The 25,434-nt window shown below is 46.9% G+C and overlaps 1 protein-coding gene across 4 annotated transcripts in view; it reads right to left on the minus strand.

Moving 5' to 3' along the window:
• The window catches only part of DOCK1 (dedicator of cytokinesis 1), a 490,705-nt gene that overhangs the window by 81,657 nt on the left and 383,614 nt on the right, over positions 1-25,434 (minus strand). For all 4 annotated transcript variants that reach the window (XM_078076968.1, XM_078076967.1, XM_078076970.1 and 1 more), the window contains exons 30-32: positions 17,813-17,891; positions 12,167-12,267; positions 2,397-2,455 (exon numbers count right to left, since the gene is read on the minus strand). In XM_078076968.1, the coding sequence (XP_077933094.1) occupies positions 2,397-2,455; positions 12,167-12,267; positions 17,813-17,891 (239 nt within the window). The remainder of the gene's footprint in view (positions 1-2,396; positions 2,456-12,166; positions 12,268-17,812; positions 17,892-25,434) is intronic.

Here is a 25,434-nt window from a genome sequence, read left to right on the forward strand (position 1 = left end):
TGGAGATAGCATTGAACCTACAGACTGCTTGGGGTAATACGGACATTTTAACACTATCAAGTCTTCTAATCTACAAAGATGAGATGCCTTTATATATATCTGTTTCTTCCTTCATTTCTGTGATAGACTCTTTGTACCTTTCACTATTCAGGTCTTTCACCTCCTTGTTTTAAGTTTACTTTTAAGTATTTTATTCATTTTGATGCTATTGTAAACGGGATTATTTTCTTAATTTCCTTTTCAGATAGTTGTTAGTGTATAGAAATGCAACTGGTTTTTCCACGTTCATTTTGTATCCTGCAAGTTTTCTTAATCTATTATTTCTAACAGCATTTTTGAGTCTTTAGAGTTTTCTATATAAAAGATCATGCCTTCTGCAAACATAATTTCACTTCTTCCTTTGTGGTCTTGTTGGCTTTTATTGCTTTTTCTTGCCTAATTGCTATGGCTGAGACTTCCAGTACTATGCTGAATAGGAGTGAGAGAGTGGGGCCCCTTGTGTTCCAGATCTTACAGGAAAAGCTTTCAGTTCTTCACTCCTGAACATCTTAGCTGTGGGCTTGTCATATGTGGCCTTTATTACATTAAGGTACATTATTTCTATACCTAATTTGTTGAGTTTCTAACATGAAAGGGTATTAAATTTCATCAAATGCTTTTTCTGTATCTATTGATATAATCATATGACTTTTATACTTCAATCTGTTAATGCAGTGTATCACCTTTGTTAACTTCTGTATGTGGAACCATCCTTGTATCCCAGGGATAAATCCCACTTGACCATGGGGTATGATCCAATTGATGCGCTGCTGAATTTAGTTTGCTAGTATTTTCTTGCAGATTTTTACATCTATGTTCATCAGAGACAGTGGCCTATAGTTTTCTTTTCTTGTAGTGCTTTATCTGGCTTTGGTATCATGGTAAAGTTTGCCTCATAAAATGAGTTTGGAAGTGTTCCCTTCTCTTCAATGTTTTGGAAGAGTCTGAGAAGGACTGGCATTAATTCCTTAAATGTTGGGTAGAATTCATCATTGAAGCTATCTGGTCCTGGGCTATTCTTTGTTGGGAAGTTTTAGATTGCTAATTGCTTACCATCTGTCTGTTCAGATTTTCTATATCTTCATAATCCAGTCTTGGTAGGCTGCATGTTTCTAGGAATTTGTCCATTTCTTCAAGGTTGGTTGACATATAATTATTCATAATAGCCTCTTTTGATCCTTTTTATTTCTGTGGTATCAGTTGTAATGGCTCTCCTTACATTTCTGATTTTATTTACCTATGTCTCCTCTGTTCCTAGTTAATCTAGCTAAAGGCTGGTCAATTTTGTTTATCTTTTCAAAAAACCAACTCTAGTTGTGTTGAATTTTTCTATTGTTTTTTCATTCTCGATTTTATTTATTTCTGTTCTAATCTTTATTATTTTCTTCCCTCTTCTGGCTTAAGGCATTGTGCTTTTTCTAGTTCCTGTGGTGTAAAGTTAGGTTGTTTATATTTACTGATCAAGGCAATATTATAGACCAAATGGACCTAACAGATACATAGAACATTCCACTCAGCAGCAACAGAATAACGTTTTTCTCAAGGGCACATGGAGCGTCCCTCAGATATGTCACATCTTAGGTCATGAAACAATTCTTAACAAATTCAAGGAGACTGAAATCATACCAAGTATCTTTTCCAACGACAATGGAATGAAATCAGAAATCAAAAACAGAAGAAAACTGGGAAATTCACAAATAGAGGAAATTATAAAGCCTGCTCCTCAACAGTCAATGGGTCAAAGACATCAAATGGGAAATCAGAAAATATATTGAGTCAAATGAAAATGAAAACAAAATAACTACCAAAATGTTTGAGATGCAGCAAAAGCAGCAGTAAGAGGGACGTTTGCAGCGGCAAACACCTATGTGAATTTCTCATCTTAACACATGAAGCCCCTAATGTGTTTTCAGCGTGCAAGCATGTTCTACTACCACCACCCAATTGGCAGTGTACCTAGATACAGGGCCCAGTTTTGAGTAGGCAAAAAAAACCCCTTTGAGGGTAGAATGTGTTAAGCTGAAGACAATAAGCAGTGAGCCTTGTGACAGTGGGATGAACTACCTGGTTTGATGCCTGAGAAACTGGGGGAATGTTAGTGATGCCCGGAAGCAAAGAAATTTCAAGGCAGAGCTGTGTTCACACAGCTGACATAAGGGGGCACTCTACTGATTTTTCTATATGCCCCACCGATCGGATTTTCTTCCTACCTCTTATTTACAGAAAACAACTATTGCAAAGGTAGCAATCGCTCTCTGAGGAAGAGAAGCAATTCAGGTTTTCAAGATGCCCCGGCACCACTGACAGCCAGGGCCAGTGACAGTCACCATGATTCCCCGGAAATCCCAGCTACTCACCAAGGTTGTACCACATGTCTCTGATTTCGAAGCCAATCTGCCTCCTCATATCTCCATACCTGAGAACCGAGGACAGGGGAAATGCTGAGTCACTCTTTTGAGCATTTGGAAATCAGACTTAGATTATTTTTAAGTGCAGTGAAAGTCTCCCAGCACGGAGACAAACAAAGAGAGTATCAAAGCTTCTCTTGCCACCAAAGAGAACTGAAGGAGGAAGAATCCAGCAGAGGGAGCCTCACCTACCCATCACCCCATCACCCCAGATTATGTAACACTCTTCCCACCCCCACCCCCCACCCCGTGGGAACATGAGCGAGGTGGTAGAAAGTAAGGGCAGTATTTTCCTTCTTCAGTCTCTAATGGCAAGAGAAGGAGGACCTGGCTCCCTGGCCTGAGGGGGAGCTCGTTTTCAGAGCATGCTCTTAGCATCCAGCTCTGCAGACACCAAATGACATCCTCCAACCCTGCTCACAAAAGCAGCTTTCACATGTTAAAATTAAGCCCTGGAGTGGACAATCAGAGCTGGGAAGGCCTCTTTCAAATATCTCCCATCCTTCTTTAGCATTTTCAATGTAAGGAAGAGCTCTGCACCAAAGGATGTCAACAAACATTCCCCTGTTTTTGTTTATCAGGGAAAATAAATGTTAATTTTCCTCCCACAGGGTCAGCAGAGGAGGTGTGTGTTTCATGAGTAAACAGAATTTGATGCTTCAGAAGATAAACGTTTATTAGTTTGTGAGCAATTTAACTTTTTCCTTTATTGCCTAAGGAAAAAACTGATTATATTAAAAATAATAATTTGCACAATTATCGTACAGGATTACAGTTTAGCAGCTGGGTCATCAAGCTGCTCTGTTCGTCCTCACAGCAGCTGATGTGGAAAGGGAAGCTGTTTACAGATGACCTGGTTGTGGCTCTCAAGGCAAAGAGCCTCCTGGTAAACCAACAACCATAGCTCGCTGCCACCTTATAAAAGTCTCTAGGGCCCTAAGCACCCATCTGTCACTTTCGGCAGGAGAGGGCTGCAGACCAATGTGCTCTCCACCAGGGAAACCGGCCTGGCAACCCTGTCACAGAGGTCACCCCGGGGCCGCTGCACCTGCATGGACCCACGGCCCCGTGTACAGACAGAGAAACTGACCTGGGAGCGTCAGCCCCTTCCTGTGAGGACAAGCTTGTCCTCGGGGGTAAACGAGTTACCTTCCAGCCCAGCCTGACAACCAGGTGAGTGCTGATGTGGGTCAACTGGGTGAGTGAGAGAGGGGGGATCTCGGCCAGGGAATGCACCCATCACCAGTGCCACAGTGAGGAGAGGCCTGTCCACTGTCAGCAAAGCTACTGGACCAAGCCCGTGGGTGAGAGGAGAGCACCCTCCAATGTCTAAGTGGCACCCCACATCGCCCACGGTCCGTATCATCGAAGCCCTCTTTAGTTGTGCACCCTTCCTGGGCTTGTTGATCCAGTTTCCCAATTCCCATTTTGCTCCTGCACAAATGACAGAGGGTCTCCAGCAGCCCAGACCGGGAGAGGATACGGCAGGCCTCCTCCCGGCATCCACCGGGGAAAAGCACCGCGGAGCACACAGCCACGCTCAAACCTAGCGCTGGTGCTCGCTGCGCAGGTGGATGAGTCGTCTCTCCGGAGAGTGGGCATCTGGTGAGCCAGGGAGCTCTGTATCACAGGCAGGACCCCCCAGGGCCTGCCAGTACGTGTTCAGATCTCGGCACACAGAGCCGGCCGGAGCCCCCCCACGGAGCTGGGGCGAGCTGGTCACAGCCATTGGCCTGCCACTGACTGACTAACTCAAGTTTTAAATACTCTTCCAGTAGCCAAGCCATTCCTTCTCATCCTGGAAGAATCTCTCTCACAAAAGAGAAATGGCTAAAATGCTAGGCGGTTTGGGTCATGCCGGAGTGACCCCATGTCTGCTGACCTGCAGTGATTTGCCATTTCTCCAGAGCTGGGGTTGACACCTGGATGCCAGGAGGCCCACATGGACAGGGAGCCTCCACCACTCCTGCCTCTCCCTGGACGTCCCCTTTCCTTACGGTGCTGACAGAGGGTGAGATGCTCATGGGTGTCGGATTCGCGTTTTCTAGTTACGCTATCCTGTCCCAGGTGTGGAAAATGACATACCTTCACAGTATTTTGAGGACAGGGGTATCAGCAAAGATCCGAGAGCACATCCCTCACTAGAGTCAGGCCTGTTGTAGCAAGGGGCTAAAAATGCCATTTTCATACCCAAATAAGACAAAGGTGCTTAGGGCCAGAACAAAGGTAACAACAAGGGGAGCAAGGAGCTAGAAGGTGAGGGGCAAGACTGACTCTCTGGCAGCGAGACTGATCTTTAGTTTTAATAAGACAGCAGCTCTGCTCAATCTATACATGTCTCAGCGTAATCCCCCAATAAGGTTACAGCTATCACCAGAACTCACGAGGGATTCCCGAACTGTTCATACCTTCTTGCTGGGGAGGAGAGGGCAGCAGTGATGGAGAGTGTCAGGGCTCATGCTCGTTACCTGGTCACAGGCTCCCAGGGCTGGTGGCAGCCTTACAGAGCAGAGCTAAGTTCAACTCTCACAATTTACACTTGAGGGAACGGAACCGGTCCTAGAGGGAGAAGCCAAAGGACTCGGCCAAGTCACAGGCAAGGAAGAAGAAAGAGAACCCAAGTCTTCAGACCCCAAGGCCCATGCCCTGCCCCACGGCACACGTCTCAGGGCCTGGCAAGTCCGGATCTCCCCGATGGCACAGCGCCGTGTCACATCTCTCAAAGGGCACTGGTCTCATCTGACTCTGGCAACAAGACCACCGGGTGAGCAGAGAGAAGCTGTCGTGGCCCTCTCTCCACTGAGGACGCAGAGAGTCCCAGTGCTGAACCGCCGTGCCTGACCCCACAAAGCTATAGCAGCAGGGAGCTGGAGCCACCTGGCGTTTCCCATCACACCCCACCCACCGTGCCCACACACAAGTCAGAGAGCACCTGCGAAATGGGGGCCAAGGGGGCCTCAAGGAGGCAAGCTTCCCACAGCCCAAGTGAATATAGGATCCCACATCCAGGTCTGTAACTCTGAGCTAAAATAGCATGAATCTGGTCTCCAGGGCCTTATCTCAGCACCTGGTTTCGTGAATCTTCACCCAAGAAGCAGAAAACCCATGTCCACCAGAGATAGCCCAGGCTTGGGGATAAGGCTTGACCTGAGCCCAAATCTAAGCACTCTGGGCAAGTCACCTGGCCACTCTGACCCTCAGTCTCCTCATATGTAGTACTGGGATAATGATGTATGATGTTCATCTCCCAGGAGTTTTTGAAAATGAGAGAGATGATGTCCTTGTATGTCCTAGTGAGCACTCAAGCCAGGCTAGGTGCTTCCTTTAAAGCTCACACTAGGCCTCATCACAGCAACCCATGGTTACGATGGTCATTTACATTGATTCATTCAGGGAACGTTACTCACTGATTTGTTAATTACTGAATACTCACTAGAGGCCAGGCTCAGAGCTAATATGGGAATATTAATATAACATGGAGAACAAAGTCCACAGACCTTGGGGGGCTATTAGCATGGTAGCAGAGATGGACATTAAACAAATAATCACACTAGATCAACACACATATGTACATACAACAGTTCTATGAAGGCTGTGATCATGGCCCTTTAGGAAAAACAGAGGAGTGAGAGTTGAACAGTGGGCCTAGGCTGGCCATGGCAATTCTCTGGGACAATAATTTACCCTCAGATTTGAAGAAGGAAAGACATAATCCAGGCAGAAGGGAAGGGAGAGCATTCCAGGCAGATGGACCAGCAGGTGCAAAGGCCCCGAGGCAGGGAGTGGGTAGGTAAGGATATGGACCAAAAGAGGACGTGTGGCAGGAGGACAGAGAGCCTGCTCCTTCCTCTTAAGAGACCAAGGGGGATGCAGTGTGAACAAAGGCCACAGAGGCAGCTTTTTAAAGTTTAAGTTTCAAAATGCTTTTGAAATAAGAAATACATTTTACTTTACTAACCAGCACACATATAAATATCTGTGTACAACTGTTTTATGAAATAACACTTAACCTCACTACCTTCAGTAAATTCTGATGCTTTCTTATATTCTATTTCACTGAAAAAAAAAAAAAAAAGTATGTTGGGCATGACTATTGTGGGTTGAATTGTGTCCTCTACAATAACATGTTCAAGTCCTAAGCCCCGGGACCTGTGAAGGTGACCCTATCTGGAAATAGGGTCTTTGCAGGTGTCACCAGGTTAAGATGACGTCATACTGGATTGCAGAGGTTGGAGGGGAGTTGAGTCCAAGGACTGGTGTCCTTACAAGGGGAGGAAGATTTGGAGACATGGGAAAGAAGGCCCCATGAGGCCACAAGGAAGAGCATGGAGGGATGCAGCCAGAAACCAGGAGCGCCAAGGCCTGGGGACAACCACCAGCCGAGGGAGGCACAGAACAGGTTCTCCCTTTGAGCCTGCAGAAGGAACCACCTCTGCCCACACTTTGATTTGGATTCCTGGCCCCCTGAACTGTGAGACAACAAATATCTGTAGTTTTTAGACACCCAGGGTGTGTTAACTGTGAGGGCAGATGATTGTAGGGGACAAATACAAACACCCATTAAACTGCCATCGTGACCCAAGAAAGGGTTGAGATGCAGAGCTGAAACACGCCATCTGAAGGAGGGAGGATGGAACGAGAAGACCCAAGACCAAGGTGTGAGGAGCGCCCCCACTGAAAGGTCTGATGGAGGATTATGAGCCTGACAAGGGAACAGAGAGGCCAAAAAGGAGGAGGAAAATCTCCATGGGGTTCTGGGAACAAAGGAAAGAGAGAGACCTTGTGGGGAGTGGGTGGAGGCTGAGGGATGCAGACAGATGCAGAGGTCACTGGAGGGACTTGATGGGTGAAGTGAGACACGTTTGGTTTAATGGCAAGTCCCTGGGGGAGGTGAGAGGAGGTGGGACCCCATCTGTGACCCCGGGAATAAAGTTTATTACACACAGGGCTTGGATGTGCCATGGTGTCCTGCGCTGCCCGAGGTTTACCACGTTGGACGGGGCACAGAGTCGCTCAGGCACACGGGACACTTACCTTTGCCAACAGTGACTTGCCGTGGGTCACCGTTTGCTAAATCTGTCTCTCTGGGACCCCTGCTAATTCTGGGTTTAGACTGAACTTACTTTGAATAATTGGAGTCTCTTAAACAATGTGCATAAACATGAGCTCTACTTTTTCTAAACTACTTCTTGTTATAATCTGGGGTCCACAATCCCAGCTTCGGATCATCCCACACTGCAGAGCAGGGCTTGTGGCAGCTTTGTTTCTTTCAGTTTCCCTAAAAGCAATGTCTTTAGTTTGACTTAATGTACGAACACCTCAGAACCCTGCACTCGGAAAGATGGAGATCTCTGTTTATGTGGAATTTCGACCTGGTTGTGAAACCTGTCCTCTCAGAAGGTGTGAATTCTACACGAAAAAATACATATAAATAAGTAAATAAAGATGAGAAATAGCGTGGAGACCAACCGAGGAGAGGGTCTGCATGGAGGGTGGTCTCTGCACATAGGTTCAAATGCACTAACCTGGGGTTGGCACTTAAACTTGATTCTCGGGCTGAAAATTTTAAGTGAGCCTTTTATGCTTGGATATGCTGGATGCCCAGTGCCTGAAACCCCCTTTCTCTTCCAAGACTAAGTCTGGTCCTGAACGCAGAAGCCTGTTTGCAGTCATGGGTCACACTGTCCCAACTAGGACACACATGTCCCGCATACTAACATGGTGAAGCTGGCTGCTAGTGAAAAGCCAACTTTTTTATATCTGACTCATATTTCCTGAGTCCCCGTAATGTCAAAGGCTGGGGGTGGGGGTGGGGGGATGGGGCGGGGAGAAGTGACGGTCAGTTTTCAAACGCCAGCGACACCTCTGTCCTTCGCTGGGAGTCCTAGCACCAAGGATGTCTGAAGGTTGAGTCAGATATATTTTCTTATTATAGACTTTGATTCCTGGTGGTTATTTATTTTGTGGTTCATTGGAAAATCTTATACTCAATTTGGGTTTGACATAATCAGTTCTCTGCACGGTATGGCCCATTATTTTATGTTCCTCCCGTGCATGTTGGGCAAAGTCTCTGGGATGAATATCCTAATTATCTTCCCAACCCAGGTCATCAGGACGGGGAGCGTCACAAGAGGGAATGAACAGGCAGATCTTCTGACACTGGGGTTTTCTCATTGTCTGGGGCCACCGTGCTGTCAGCCAGGCAGACAGGTGTTGCTGCAAGCTTGGCAGAGAGGAAGAGAAGGGTAGGCAGGGGTGTGAAGGGTGTGGGGGGAGGGGGGTTCCTCAGTGAAGCCCTCAAGCAGATGCATTTGGTTGGCTTCAGGAACCCTAGAGCAGTAGACTGGCCCAAAGGGAGGCAGCCAGAGGCTCCGCAACGGGTGTGGCATGGCTCTGCTTTCAGAGCCTGCAGGCTTTCTATCTAGAAAAAGACAACCAAGTGAATTATCCTCCACTGGGCTCTGCGTCAGCACCCAGCCCTTTGCTGAGACCCATGGGGTCAATTCCCAGATCACTGGGCCTCCCGTTCTGCCCATGCCAAGCCCTCAGGGTCTAGCACTCACTCACGCTTCAACAATCCAGAGCATCTCTCTGCTCAAGGAGCAGGCCATGTCCTCTGGGACTTGATGTCCCCTTTGGGGACTGGTGGTCTGTTGACCGTGGCTCAGTCCACCAACCTGGTAGCCTGCCTGCTCCTTCCCCACCCAGCCTGGAAGCCCCTCCCACCAGAGGCCTTGGGGCTCCCCGCGTTCACTCCCGAACGTCCATCCCCGGTGGGCACCGATACCTCAGGCGATCGCTGTGACTGTCGCACACCTACCTGCCTGAGACCGTGAACTTCTCACCTCTGCGTCCCGAGCACCAAGACCCTGAGCACAGAGCAGACACTCAAGCCCTTTCCACTAGCACCATTTTAAGCAAATTAAAACCTTTCTAGGCACTGGGAAAATTTAAGCATTTGGGTAGGATGACCTCAAGTATGTCTTATGTAGATTTTGGTATTTAGAAATAAAACGGCAAATAAAAAGTGTTTAAGGTAGAGACAGAGGTATGACAAATACAAGCACGTCTTGTATCGTATTGTTGAACCTGCCACGCATCTTAGCCACACGGCCTCCCGGGCCACAAGCGCTGGTCTCAGACACGGAGAACACCTCTCCCTGGTGGCCTGTCACGGCCACACACTGAGCCTAGGTCCCTGGGAGAGGGCCCCTCAGGGTGCACAGGAGCTGAGGTCGTCCTGCCAGAGTCTTGCAAAGACAACTTCTAAAACACTTAGGATGTTTTTTTTTTTTCCCTTGGGGAATCCATGAGAAAATTTCAAAGGGAAAATCTGGAGCCTCTTATTGCCACAGTTATGAGGAAGAGAAGACCCAGAGCTCAATTCAGAAGCCCTGCGGCTCTGGAAGGGGAGACACCAGCTGGCCGTGTTACATTTTCCTTGGCTTTGAAGCCTCTGAAAGCACAGGGCTATGTGGGAAGCAAATGTTTTCTTTGGCGGTCAAGGCCCTCTGTGGTTAATGCATGTATCGACGTGGCTTTAGCTTAGACTGTTAACATTCACGTGACAAAAGAAGGCCCAGTGCAGAGCCACCTGGCCCTGGCCTGGAGAATGCTCAGAATCAATGGTTTTACTCTAAAAACCTCACAGGAGATGCCAGCTCTTTTAAGACAGATTTCTGGTTTAAATTCTCTTGTCCTGCAGGCATCTTGAAGGGTTGGCCGTGCTGTGCGCTTGGCAGAGAACGGGCTGTTCTGTCGGCTGGAGCCGGGTCTGGATTCCCCCGCAGTGACCCCCGCGCACACGTAGGTTATTGAATCCACCTGCTATGGCCCAGCTGTCCTTCCACGGGACTGGATAACAAGGCGTCCCAGGCATCCGGGGCTGGCTGTGAGAAAGTTGTACGGTGCTCAGAGTGTTCCAGTTATTTCTGCTTCTACTATGGAAATTTCCACCATGAGCGCATTGAAACAAGGACAGCAACCACCACCAGTCACCACCCCTCACTTCATGTGAGCCCTGAGAAGATGTAAATTTGGCAAAGCGGAAGCTTCCCTACGGAGCCAGTCCCCAGAAGGTGCCACCTGGCGTCTGTCTCTTGAGCCGGGGCTGGCACTCAGACCCCAGTGGGCTGTGCGAAGGCCAGCTCTGCCCTCCCAGCAGTCACCAGCGGGCGCCCGCCTGGCCGGAGCCTTCTGGTGCATTTCCCTTTTCTGAACAACGGACAGTTGTCTGCATCCACGGCCAACCCACTGGAGCCACCCAACGGAGGAAGCGTGAAGGAATATGACCGGGTGGAAGCTGACCTTGAGGTAGACAGGACAATGGAAGGATTTAGGGTTTTAAGAGCAGCGTGGGTGAACATCTCGGGTTCTGAACTGCCTGGGTTAGAGTGACTGGGTGTGTGGCACTGGCCATGTGACTTGCTTAGAACATGTTTCACCTTCCTCTTCTGGAGAGTAAGGGTGAGAAGGAAACCCAATGAACAGTTTCTGTTTTGGTTTTATGACCATATATGAAAAATGCACTCGGAGTGCTTAGAAAGTCGCTGGCATACCTGTTCGATAAATATTTGCTGACACAATTCTTACTCTGCGGGGATGACGTGCTTTGATGTGGCAAGTGAGAGACGCACTCACAAACATGAGGGGCGCTGAGCAGTGCTTCTGTCACCTTCTGAGACTCCCTCTGGAGTCGCTAATGTCAGGGAGGGGCAAAGCCTTGGAAAAGTCAACGTAAAGCAGAGGAATTATGAAATGACACACAGGGACCGGTGACACAGAGATGTGGGAGCAATAAGAGAACTCTTCTCTAAAGTCTTTATAGGGGCACCTGGGTGGCTCAGTAGTTAAGCGTCTGCCTTCGGCTCAGGTCATGATCCCAGGGTCCTGGGATCGAGCCCCGCATCGGGTGCCCTGCTCGGCAGGAAGCCTGCTTCTCCCTCTCCCACTCCCCCTGCTTGTGTTCCCTCTCTCACTGTGTCTCTCTGTCAAATAAATAAATAAAATCTTTAAAGTCTTTATAAAAGGGGCGCTCAGAGAAGAGAGAAGTCAGGGAAACCGAGGCAGAAAGAGAGGCGGCAAGACCCTCCGGGGCACCTAAAGTGTGGAAAGAAAGCATGCAAGCGTTCTTTTCTTTGTCCTGGGCCAGGAGCCATGCAGGACACAGAGCTGAAGGACCCAGGCAGGGACGCGGGGCTTCCGAGAGGTTTGTTAGGATCATCCAAGGACTAGTCCAGCCCTTCGGATCTCCCACATAGAGCACGACAGGGTGGCCTCTCACAAAGGAGGAAACCCCAGGCAGCTCTCACTCTGAAGGAGTTCTTCAACAATCCCAACTGTGCCAACAGCTTGCACGAGATGCTTCCTTTCTCGAAGGAGCACCGCACAAGCAGACGATAAAGAAAAGCACATGTGGAAAGACATCAGAATGGTGCAGGGCAGAAGCAATTATCCTCCTGAAACTCCCATTCTGGGTGGTGCTAATGGTGGTGAACTACACAGACTCGGAACTCACCAGAATGAACCCTGCAGTTTTAGATCCTGATTCATGGGTTAGAAAAGGCAACACCAGATTCGGGATTTGAAACCAACCTTTCATGACACCATGATTATTACATCTCAATTTGCATACCAAGTTGGCTTAGAGACTACGCAGAAATGATGCTAATAGAATTGCAGGCTCCTGCCCGTGATTTCGGGACTGGATGCAGACTTACTTGTTAAGGATTTTGCCTCTCTTCGCGCTTGAGAAATTCTCCAGTTGCAAGGACTCCTGAGTGAGGAAAGCGACAGCCAGGTGAAAGTAGTTGTTCCAAAGCTGAAAACCAAAAAAGGGGAGATGCTGAGGTGCTGAACAGCTTAATAGTGGGTCTCAGAACGCTCTGAGGCATTCCTCATTTGCCCTGCACACACTTCTGAAATGTTTAGAAATCCACACTCACTCCATGCAGGTGGCTGGCCAGCCAGCCACGGTGTGGTTCAGGGCTGGGGTGGGCGCCAAGGTCACAGTGCGCATGCTCAAATTCTACCTCTGCCACTTCCTCGGGCAACTAATCTAACCTCCTGGTGCCTCGGTTTCCTGACAGGTAAAGGGGGAGTCTTACAGTGCCTGTCTCCTGGGGCTGTCAGAGGATCACAGGAGTGAATACGGGCAGAGGCTTCTGGGGGGTGCCGAGCATGCGGAAAGGACACGAGAATGTTGGCTCCTGTTACTAGTGCATCATGGAGCTCCTTCTTTACTAGTACATAATTTCTGTAATTTATGACTTTTTCAGATACCAAAAATGTACATAAACACTAGATAACTAAGGAAAAGAGTTGTAAAAACATCAAACATTTTATATTTCAAAGACTTATAGACGATATGTGCTTAACAGACAATTTACTATGAAATGACTTTGCTATAAAGCTCTGCACCGTGGAAGCTCTGTCTCCTTAAACACGGTAACCCAGACACACTGTTATAAAAATGTCATTATGGAGGTGCCCGGGTAGCTCAGTGGGTTGAGCGTCCGACTCTTGGTCAGGGCTCAGGTTGTGATCTCAGCGTCCCAAGATCGAGCCCTGCGTCAGGCTCCATGCTCATGGGGAGTCTGCTTAAGATTCTCTCCCTCTCCCTCTGCCCCTCCCCCCTAAAATAAATAAATTAATTAATTAAATAAAAACATCATATGCATAGATTCCTGAAGTCACAGAACTAATACCCCTGGTTATGTCAATGTTTATGACCAGGTCAAGAACATCAAGATGCGGGCGCCTGGGTGGCTCAGTTGGTTGAGCGACTGCCTTCGGCTCGGGTCATGATCCCGGAGTCCTGGGATTGAGTCCCACATCGGGCTCCCGGCTCAGCAGGGAGCCTGCTTCTCCCTCTGACCCTATCCCCTCTCATGCTGTTTCTCTCTCTCTGTCAAATAAATAAATAAACAAACAAAATCTTTAAAAAAAAAAAAAGAACATCAAGATGCAGGAAGAATTCTTGGATCACCAATGGGAATGATTTGGACATACTCCTGGCCTTTACGCATAACTCCTACACCCACCATGCTTGTGTGCCAGAGGACGGTCTGGGGGGCTTCCACCTGCTCCTGGAGGGAAAGAGCCTGGACAGAGTTCCCATCATACATCCAAGCTCAAAAGGCCTTCCACAGTCTTTAGAAGAAATCTGGGGGTGTTGGTTTTCTCGTTTACAGGAATACTATTTATTATATCAAATGAGATAGCTGCAAAAGACTATGTAAAAATAAGGTGTTAACAGTAGCGACTTTATTTTTAGTCACCCGTGAAGTAAGTGGGAATTTTAGAGCAGAGTTGTAAGAGTGTGTGCTCCTCCATTTACCTAACACTTTTCATGAACTGGGCACTTTCTTTAGTAACACAGCAGCTCATCTGATCGCTGCAGGACTACCCAGGTAAGCGCTGTGCCCCTGATGCTCAGATGCGGTGCAGAGACTCGCCCAAAGCCATGGGTTATGTGTGAAGCGGATGGACGGTCTCGAGTCGGGTGTCCTGGGATTGACCCCATGTTGGGCTTCCTGCTCAGCGGGGAGTCTGCTTCTCTCTCTCTCTCTCTCCCTCCCTCTGCCCTTCCCCTGCTCATGCTCACTCTCTCGTTCACTCTCCCTTCTTAAATAAAATGTTAAAAAAAAAGTCTTTTAAAAAATCACATAAAAATATAAGCCAAAAAATAGTACTCAGTGCATGATTTGAGGTATGCCAAGTAACCCCACCTGTCTGGTGCTGAGCCGCGACAGCTGTACTGGGATGTCTGAACTTGAACGGGGTCTGAGGACTAGATGGTAGCACTACTGTAAGCTTGGTTTGGGTAGCTTTACTGTAGTTACGCAGGAGAAAGTTCCTGTTTGTAGGAAATACACACTACAACACTGGGGGGTGGGGGGTGCGGTTAGGTAAAGACTCCTTTGTGCTGTATTGCCAGGCCTGGGAGGCAGCCTGGGCCGGAGCACAAGGACGCAGAAGGGGAAGTGGCGGGCAGCCCTCAGGGTTGATGAGTTCAGGGAGGAGGCGTCAGCAGACAGAACTGTGCGGTGAAGAACAGGATGTAAGAACATAAAAATGTGACTGGTCGGAGCAGCCCTGGAGCTCACACTGACGGCTGTCTTCGCCATGTGGCACCCAAGCCAGCCACCGAGGGTGGGAGGGTGGGGCGTTTCAGGGTGGAACAGCAATCCCTATGCACTTCACACTTGCCAAGGGCCAAGGTGCTATGTTGGCCCAAAGAGCACATAGCTGCTGAGGTGTGTGGGCATGAGGGAAGCAGCCTCGGGACCTTCCTCATGAAACAGTGAACAAGAGCAGCGATACGGGACATGCTGGGAAAAAGGAGCCCCACACTCGCAGCAGCTACTCTTCACATTCATGACAACCTACCCAGCGAGTACTGGATGAGGCTCAGATGGATAAAATGGAAAACTCTCATGAAGGACACAAAAAGAAGACCTAAATATTCCGGTATAGGATGGGAAAAAAAGAAATACTGCAAAGTATTCTCCCCAATTCTGTAACATATCCCCTACATTTATTTATAAACTCAATGGATTCCCAATTAAAATAAATGCAGCATTTTAAAAAAGTAAGGTTAACAAGCTGATCTTGCATTTCATATGGAAAAGGAAATACAAAGGGGCGCCTGGGTGGCTCAGTGGGTTAAGCATCTGCCTTCAGCTCAGGTCATGATCTCAGGGTCCTGGGATGGAGCCCCGTGTCAGGCTCCCTGCTCAGTGGGGAGCCTGCTTCTCCCTCTCCCTCTGCCTGCCACTCCTCCTGCTTGTGCTCTCTCTCCGTCAAATAAACAAATAAAATCTTTTTTTTTTTTATTTTATTATGTTATGTTAGTCACCATACAATACATCATTAGTTTTTGATGTAGTGATCCATAAACAAATAAAATCTTAAAAAATAAAAAAAATTAAAAAAAGGAAAGGAAATACAAAAGAAGAGCCAAGATAATTTTGCCTTGGCACACTATAAGGAAGTTCTGGCTCTGCTAGCAGGGTGTAAAACCAGAAGGTCCTAACACAGGAAGTAGAATGGATACACACACTGATACATTTGCAATTATGTTTTCTATGGTGGCATTTTAAATCATGGGGAAAGACGAATCTATTCATGAAATGATATGGGAAAAAGTTAAGTTTAAACTCTCAGCCCTAACACTAAATAGAAAAATCCCAGATAGAGTAATCATCAGAAAGTTAAAAAAAAAAAAAAAGGCAGAATTATAAAGGTATTAGCACATACTAACTATGTAAAAAAAAAAAAAAAAAAATAGTTACATTTATAACACTGAGGCAAAGAAGGATTTGCCAAGCAAAACATAAAACCCAAGAGGCATAGAAGAAATGACAGATTCGACAGCAGAAAAATTAAAAATTTCTGTGTGATAACCCTAAACCCATGAATAGGCTATATTATGAATTTCAACTTAGAGAAAAGTATGACAAACAGCCCAATAGAAAAATGAGTACAGGAAATGATCAGATGGTTCACAGTAGAAATCACACAGCCAGTAAGTATTCTCAGCCTAAGTAGCAATCAGAGAAATTCCAACAAAAATAAGAGACAACGATTTTAAAGAAATTGGTCCTAGAGATGGTTTCAGACAGTGGCTGCTCTCAGAGAAGGTTGGTGGGATTGCAAAACGCTAAGGAGGATAATTTATCAATGCCCGTTCACGTGCACTCTCTGACTACTCGGCCTGGCAGCTACGCTTCCAGGAGCCTGTCTGCAGCAATGCAGCTCCGAGATGCACTGCTTGTACCACGGACAGACTGGAACAGCCTGGAGGTCCTCCTCAGTGCAGGAGGGCCTGCACGAATGTTGGTACATGTCTATTGCTAAATGTGATGGAATAGAAAAAAAATACAGGATATAATCCAATTTGTGTTAAAAGCCACAAGAAAGCATGCACAGGTCTGGATAAATTTGATTAAGCAGGCATCAGGCAGTGCCCACAATTAGTTCAAAGTCACTCCGCAGAGGGGAAAAGGGTGAGGAGGGGTCCTTCATATTTCACCTGATGTGTTGATTTACAGGGCATGAATATTTTACAGTGAGAATATATCTGCGTTTTAGGATGTGGGCAAACAAGCATTAAGCAGAGAAAATGATAAAATCTTAAAAACTGTAAAAAATAGTAACACTTCAAGATCTACAGTTCCTGATATATTAATATATACTTATATTCCATAGTGCAGATAAAACAGACATTTACCATTTAAAAATTATAAAAGAAATACGGCATAGGTTCTGTCTCAGTGAACAGTCCTGCCCAGGAAACTTTAGTAAGCTAAGTAATAAAAAAAATCATTATTAGCAGAAATACACCCAGAGTGCAATTAAACTGAAAGCCACAAACACCAGATGTGTGGTAAATCATGCCAGGCAGCATCAATCGTTATCACACACACACACCCTCCCTCTCCCTCCCCTGCCTCTCTCTGCAAGCACTGAAGAAACAGGGCGCAAACTGACAGATCAGCTGACCCAACCCAGAGCCATGTGGGGTAGGGTCTGTGCCTGGTAAAGGCCACCACAGGTGGCACCAGCAGAGAACCAAGTTCTCAAAGCCAGCAGAGCTCAGGGATGCAAATCCGCCTGGCCGCCTCTGCGGGTCCCTCCCTCCGCACATTGGACGGTCTGGGTCTGAGACAGTCTCTTCCGCTATAGCAGATAAGGGGAGGCCTCCCAGCTAACTCCCTATTTGTCACTCTGATTCCGCACGTTTGCTCTGAAACCGCTCCATCGCTCTCCTTGCTAAATTGAGCAAATACTCCAAAGGCATGATTTTCAATCCTCGGGTTCCAATAGTACATCTTGTAAATTCCATTTCCATACCTTGCATGGGAAACCAATTAAGCTCGAGAATTAGAAATCTAAGATATTGGGGATGCCTGGGTGGCTCAGTCGGTTAAGCGGCTGCCTTTGGCCCAGGTCATGATGCCAGGGTCCTGGGATCGAGTCCCACATCAGGCTCCTTGCTCAGCAGGGAGCCTGCTTCTCCCTCTCTCTCCCTCTGCTTGTGCTCTGTCAAATAAATAAAATCTTTTAAAAAAAAAAAAAAAAGGGGCGCCTGGGTGGCTCAGTCGTTAAGCGTCTGCCTTCGGCTCAGGTCATGATCCCAGGGTCCTGGGATCGAGTCCCACATCAGGCTCCCTGCCCGGCAGGAAGCCTGTTTCTCCCTCTCCCACTCTCCCTGCTTGTGTTCCTGCTCTCTCTGTCTCTGTCAAATAAATAAATAAAATCTTTAAAAAAAAAAAAAAAAAGAAATCTAAGATATTGGCTCCAACCGGCGATTTGTTTTAGCATGATTTCCCAACAAAGGGTATGTCTACCTCTTCTCATACCTGCAGCTCAAAGTTGGCTTGATCCAGAAATTTTTTGTTCAGCATGTCTGCATACTGATTAATCGCTCGCAGGAAGACTCTGAAAGATCAAGAGAAAATTACATAATTACACACTTGGGCTCTGGCACCTTTGTAGGTTTGGCATTTCAGTTAGATACAAGCCGAGTCTGTCTGGAAAGCGAACTCTCGAAGTCCTGTGAAAAGCTATGAGGTTGTGCCAATAAAAAGCCCAGCGAATTATATGCAGATGTGCTCCAAATTAACCAAGGAAATTACCACATGCAGAATAAAACAGACCAAAATACCAGCATCTGAAAGTAACATATGAAAAGTATCACTAAAAAACCCCAATTTTTTCTTTTTTTTTATTATGTTATGTTAGTCACCATATAGTCCATCATTAGTTCTTGATGCAGTGATCCACGATTCATTGTTTGCGTATAACACCCAGTGCTCCATGCAGTACGTGCCCTCCTTAATACCCATCACCAGGCTAACCCATCCCCCCACCCCCTCCCCTCTAGAACCCTCAGTTTGTTTCTCAGAGTCTGTAGTCTCTCATGGTTCGTCTCCCCCTCTGATTCCCCTTCATTTTTCCCTTCCTCCTCCTAATGTCCTCCATGCTATTCCTTATGTTTGACAAATAAGTGAAACCATATGATAATTGACTTTCTCTGCTTGACTTATATCACTTAGCACCATCTGCTCCAGTGCCATCCATGTTGACGTAAAAGTTGGGTATTCATCCTTTCTGATGGCTGAGTAATACTCCATTGTATATATGGACCACATCTTCTTTAACCTAATTTTTTTTTTTTTTAAAAAGGAAAAGGTGTTAATTAAATCCTCTTCCCAAGTCACCATGTCTCCATGGAACATTATTAAACTGGCCTTTGCTTATAGCTGGCTTTTTACAGGTAAGCATTTAAACATGCTGTTATACACCATCTATCGGGCGTGGAGTGGTCTGGTGACATATTCTGGAGGTATGGCTTACTTCGGTGTCATTCGTCCTCTGTTGGCAATGTTGATTTTGGTAACTAATGACTTGTTCAAATAAAAAAGCTACAGTAGATGCGTAAGTGATCTGACAAGAAGGTTAACAGGAATTGTAATTCATTGATCCATTGATGATGTACAATTGTTAAGCACCCACAGCAAAATATCACATCCTTTAATACCTGGACTTTCACTTTTCCATGTTGGGATATGTAATTTGAGAGGTTATAAATGACTCCAGAGGATTAACCCTTCCACCAGCTTGTTCATCCTGCAGATGTTTTATTGCCCTTGAGAGTGTTCACAATAACAAAGCCCAGTCCAGATACTTCTCTTTAAGTGACCCTTCTCCCTCTGCATAAAGGCAGGATGCAAGGAGAATTAGCATTGGGTCACAGATAATAAACTTAATTACACTTCCCCTGTTTAGACAGCAGGAAGCAGCCAGAGAGTGTAAGAAAAATCTAGGTTACTTCCCAGGAACCGGCGCTCTCTGAAAGCGTGGTCTCTTAGCCATGCATGCCTGGAGAAGCTGCCTAGCTCAGACTGTCCCAGAGCCCCTAAAGGCCAGGCAGCCTGGGAGGAGGAAGAAAGGGACTCTCTCCTTGGGGCTTTAAGGAGGTCTCGATCCCCACCTCCTGCCCAACATTGCAGCTTCTTGAACACTCAGACAGCTCTAAGAAAGGGGGTTTGCAGACAGCATCTCATTAAGGAACCTATGGTTGGATCCGGGGCCGAAACGGGTGTGACAAATGGCCTGTGATGGAGTGTGCCATCTCAGTTGCTGACAAAAACTGTGGCCAGACTTATCTAATTCTTCCCTGGTGACATTCAATAGAACCAAAAAGGAGGCATCCGTGCTTTAAGTGACTATCAGTGGAGGGACGCGGGGATCCTGGCCTTGTCCATAAGCCAGCGGCACAGAATGGGCAGCAGCATCCATCAGCCAGAGAGTTGCCAGATATTACGACTACAGGTGGCCCAGTTCAATTTGAAAAGTAGCTCTTATGGCTGAATTTTGGGATTTACTGAGAAAAGCTGAACATAGGGCATCTTGACAAATTAATACAGGACCAGGATGAAAATCACTCAATTTAGGACATGTCTTGTATCTGTAGCACACCTTGCAAGCCTCATCAGCTCTCCAGGCCTGGGCTGGGGTCTCCTGTGCCAGGTTTAGCCCTCAGAAGTGCAAGATGCAAGCCTAAAGAGAAAAGGTCTGCCTTGCCCCTCTGACCCTTGGCAACCGTGTTCAGAGAGCATCTGGGGACCTGCACTTGCATTAACCCCAGCAGCCAGAGAAAGTCTCCTGATTGTCAGTGGAGCGAGACCACTCCGTCATTAGAGGGTAGGGCTCTCATGCAGCACAAAACCCTGGGCTACTGACCACCCCGTAATTTTTCCTTCAGTTTTAGAACTCAGCTTTTGACTAGGGTCCCCTCAGGGTCCTTCTGAGCTTGAAGGAAGACCCTCCCTCCAGCCCTCTATGACAATAAAGGCAAGTTTACTAGAACATGCATTATTATTACATGGTAATCATTCTGCCTCAAGATAGCACCCAAACAGTTGCAATATGCTACTTCTAATTAAGCTCTGGAACAATTTCAGCCAGTTAAATAAAGATATTTCTCAAAATGACTTTTTTTTTTTTAAATATGCCATGCTGAAATAATATGAAGGCCAAATAAAAACTTTTCAATGAACTGACAACTGAGAAAGCGAGGGGCTGAGAGAGATTTTATAATTTAGATTCACTATAAATTTTTTAAAAAGCAAGGACAGAAAGCAAATAACACAGAATGTGAGTTGTAGCAGGATAACTAAAGGGAAGATCAAATGAAGACTGTCACTGGTGCCATCAACAAGGGTGAGCTGCTCAAGCTCAGCGCACCCAGGCCCACACACCTTCTACAGAACCAGCCAGGACACACATAAATTATATATACCCAAGAGCCCACACTTGATGGGATTAAAAGCTGAGCAATGCCAAGGCCATCTGAGGATGACTCAATGCTCTAACTAGGGAAAAAGAAGCAAACAGGGGTTAACTTTTACATGAGAACATCTACTATCTGCTATAATTCATGGGTTATTTTTAATAAATGTCAAACTAGAGAAAATAAATAAGAAAATCACATCAAAAGCTTTTGCATAAAAATCTGCTTTCAGTATGGAAAGATCGCGAGCTAAGCTGAGCGACTGGACAGCAGGACACCTTCCCAGCCTGAAATGAAGAGTTCAGGCAGGTTCGACACAGTTCTCAAGATCAAGTCCTTTTTGTCAAGAGGCAACGAGAGGGAGGGCAGTGTGAATGGGCTGGCTCTGCGGCCCTGGTGACTGCTAGAGCTGGGCTCAGGGACAAGGAAGCCCTCCAGACTGTTCCCAAATAATCCTGTCTGCTTATTCACTCATGTGCCTGCAATGCTAAGTCCAGCATGCTAGGATCCAGCACAGTTTCATATGCCCCCTAGGTGTCAGTCACTGGAATGGATGGATGGATGGATGGATGCACGATGGATGGATGGATGGATGGATGATGGATGGATGGATGATGGATGGATGGATGGATGATGGATGGATGGATGATGGATGGATGGATGGATGGATGATGGATGGATGGATGATGGATGGATGGATGGATGATGGATGGATGGATGGATGGATGATGGATGGATGGATGATGGATGGATGGATGGATGATGGATGGATGGATGGGTGATGGATGGATGGATGTGTAGCCCAGAAGATCAGGCTCTGACCCGAATCAGAGGGCACAGAGAGGCTAGAATATTTGGTAGCCCCTGATCTCCGTGGAGTCCTTACATTCTGAGTAGGTTGTCCACAGTGGGGTTCAGCTATTTTGAGTTTCTTGTTAACCAAATTTCTCATTAGGCATTTGGCATTTATGGTTGGGCATTGTTCCCTCATTTTCCTCTCTGCATCCAGAACTGGTCCCTCATTTTCCTTTCCACCTCCTGAGCTGGTCCCCTCATTCTCCTCTCCACCTCCAGAGCTGGTCCCTCATTCTCCTCTCCACCTCTGGAACTTGTTCCTGATGACAGGAACCTTGTCATTTACATATCAGGATCCCCCAAATCATTTAAAAGGACCCCTCGGCACCATGAATATTCTGAAGTGTTCTGATCTAAGGAATCTTTGGCCTCTCCCTGCACTAACAGATCTCTCACAGCCAGTGGTGTGTCCAGGCCTGGTACCAGGCAAACACAACAAAACAAAAACAAGTAAACAAACAAACAAACCCCGAGCCTAATGCAGAGAGAGAATCCACCCTCCCCACTCAACATTACTGTACAGAAGCACAGGACACAATGAAGAGAGGTCACGCCTAATGTTCCCACAGTCCCAGCTCCCAAAAGCACGAGAGTGAGATGCGGCAGGGGGTAGAGCCTGTGGGCAGTGGAAGGTGGGAAACAGTACAGACCGGCACTACTTCTACTCTGCCAGAAAAGTGACGGACTCGGGGGAAAAAGATTCATAACTCTGTGAGCCAAACAAGTTATGTCTATTCTCAGCCGGGAGGATTAAGTAATTTCTAAAAACAAAGCTAATGGCGTGAGAATGAAATGCTTTCATGGATGCTGTCCCACATGGTCAAAACGATTAAGAAAAAGTGTGAGCCCGTATTTAATAGTTATTTTCAATCATTTTTCACCTTTGAATGGCTTTATTTATAACCTAAAATCTTGGAAGATAAAACCAAACACACAAATAAATAATGTAGAGAGACCCACAGGCAAACTACGTCATCTCAAAAAGATTTAAAAAGCCATAAGGTCTAGATGCACTTTCTCAAATTATTCAAAGCAAATGACTGCAAATTTTATTTTTAATGGCCGCAAGGAGAGGACTTGATTTCATGCTTCTTGGTAACTGATTCCTGTCTCCCTGAAGTCAGAGTCATCATCTTTACAAATCCTGTTACAATGTTCCCCAATTTCGATCATTTAGGGGTCAGTGTCAGATAGAGTTCATTCCCAAACCTCATACAACCAAACCAAACAAACAAACAAACAGGAAGTTTTCCTGACATCCTTCTCTTCTACCTGGATACTTAACCACAGTGAGCTCCCACTAGAAACAAAATGCCTACTATAATTCCTAATGGTGTCAGATATGTGATGGATTATTGTCCACACACCCCCACACACATCCAATTACAGTCTGGATCCACTTCTTTCTATGCATTTTCTATCATCGATCCATTATCTCTCTAGCTCTCTTTTTCCTTCCCTATCAATCAATCCAATCAATCAATCTACCTATCTTTTCACATCCGTGTAAACATTTAGCTACCAGACCTTCAGAAAGTCTTTCTAACCATCTCTCATCTACCTGTCAATCATCTATCTATCTATTGACCTATCTTCTTCACGTCCATGTAAACATTGAGCTACAGGACCTCCAGAAAGTGGCTCAAGTTTTTGAGATTCTCCTATTTTCAACCAGCAAAGCAAAATACTAACTGTGAGCCCTCTGAACTGTGAATTTAGGACGTAAGGGTCTTGTTTTTTTTAACACTGAGATTAAAGGTAACACAGAGATATCACCACGTAGTCCGGAGTCATTTTAACACGATGACCTCCACAGACACTTTACAGAATGTTAAGCAGCATTTGGTAGAAAGGAGAAGACTTGCCGTAGAGTCCTACACTTGGGCACACGTCTTTAGGAGACAGGCTGGGGGCGCCTGGGTGGCTCAGTCAGTTAAGCGTCTGCCTTCAGCTCAGGTCATGATCCCAGGGTCCTGGGATCAAGTCCTGCATTGGGCTCCTTACTCTGCGGGAAGCCTGCTTCTCCCTCTCCCTCTGCTCCTGCACTCTCTCTCTCTCACTCCCTCAAATAAATAAAATCTTTAAAAAAAAAAAAAAGGAGACAGGCTGGGCATGTGGAGCGAGGCTCAGTGGCAGGAGGCACCTTCGGGATTCCAAGCCCCTCAACCACGAGCATTTCACCGAGAGAGTCCTTCAGGCCTTGCCTCTGGGACCACATCCCGGCTCTGTCCTTGCACGGAAAGGGACTTGGATGCTGTGTGGGCTCCAATCGGACACCTTCCCAGTAAGCTGCCTATTGGAAAGCAGTATGTGCAGAGCAAAAAAGTAGCAGAGTCCTAAATAATTATGTGTTAATTGAATGGAGGGGAACTTAGCAAGTGGAACATAATCAGGAACCAATTTAACTATTAGAAGTTCCTGGCACAATTACAGTCGCTAAAATGACTTTATCATGATGGAGCCTCGGGCTTTTCTAGCATCTCTGTTACCCAGTGTTTGCTGCCAATAAAACTGGAAGATGAGGTGCCTCATTACGACAGGGAAAAATAGCAAGAAAGCCACTGAACTTCCAGTGGAATACAAAACCCTATTTCTCAGACGGTGAAGCTGCGGGGTATTTCATTCCTTCCCTAAACTTACTTTAAGTTACATAATTAGATTGTACAGTTCACTATGAGGGCATTTAAATACCTCTGGCATTAAGACAAGAGATGATTTGGGGGGGGAACCGCATCTTTTAACGAAATATTTTGCCCAAAATGAGTGGAAGAAAGGCAAATTAAAAGTGACAGATTCTATACCTGCAGAACAAGGACTAGGAGCTGGAAAACTGCCTTAAATGATTTCCACAGAATTCAGGGACATTGGGAAGGAGGGGAGACTTGGGGAGATGTGATAAGCAGGTGCAGAGAACATCACTTCAATCAGCCGGCACGGAGAGAGAAGAACTGTGTTACCACCGCTGACCGGTCTGTGAGCACAGCCCACACTCGGCAGAGGCTTTGGTCAAGGCCACAACCAAACAGGATCAGCAGCTTCCTCTCATGGGACCCCGGGGTGGGGTGGGGGGAGGGGCAGTGAGGACCACACACGCACAAAGAAGTGACTTTCTAGCAAGACCCCAGGATCTGATGTGTGGAGTGATCCACAGGAGGGGGGCCTGGCTGGGACCTCCTCCCACATTTGCGATTTGAGAGATAATGGGAAGACCACTGTGAGGAGAGCCTCCTGGGAATGAGGCCTGAAGGGTCGGCGGGGGTCAGACTGCGGGAGGCTGCAGATGCGGGGGTCCAGTCCACAGCAGTGACTTAAAGCAGGGAAGGAGCAGTAGAGTCAAAAGATGCAACTGCCATGGTTTCTTTTTGTCGAGATTGCCGGATTTCTTTTTCAAATCGGGCTTTAGCATCCGTCAAACTCGGAACTAAAATCCAAAGTGCTGTGAACCATCGCGCTGGCCAGCCCGGGTCAAAGCGGGCTCAGTCCGTGGTGCAGAGAGGATTCCAGGGAGTGGCCGCTCCGGCCTGAGGCCACGTGGTCCCTGCTGTGCGGGCTCCACGGGCCAGCAGCCGTCTGTGGCCTGGGCCCACTTGTCCCACCACTCTGGGGGCTGTCTCCGGGTCCCACCAAAACAGGACTGTGGCTAAGGAGCCACCACGGTGGGCTGAAGGCAAGAACCCCTGATGGTGGCCGGGCCCCACCCAGCTCTGTGAGTCCAGCGGGGCTCAGCCACCCCTCACCTCTGTCGCTTAGCTAGTGAGCATTTACCGAGCACCTCGTATAGTCCCAGTGACTTCTTCCGTTACTTCCATAAAAACTATGCCATTTAATGCA

The sequence above is a fragment of the Halichoerus grypus genome, chromosome 7 (assembly GCF_964656455.1).
Source record: "Halichoerus grypus chromosome 7, mHalGry1.hap1.1, whole genome shotgun sequence".
NCBI classification, from domain to species: Eukaryota; Metazoa; Chordata; class Mammalia; order Carnivora; family Phocidae; genus Halichoerus; species Halichoerus grypus.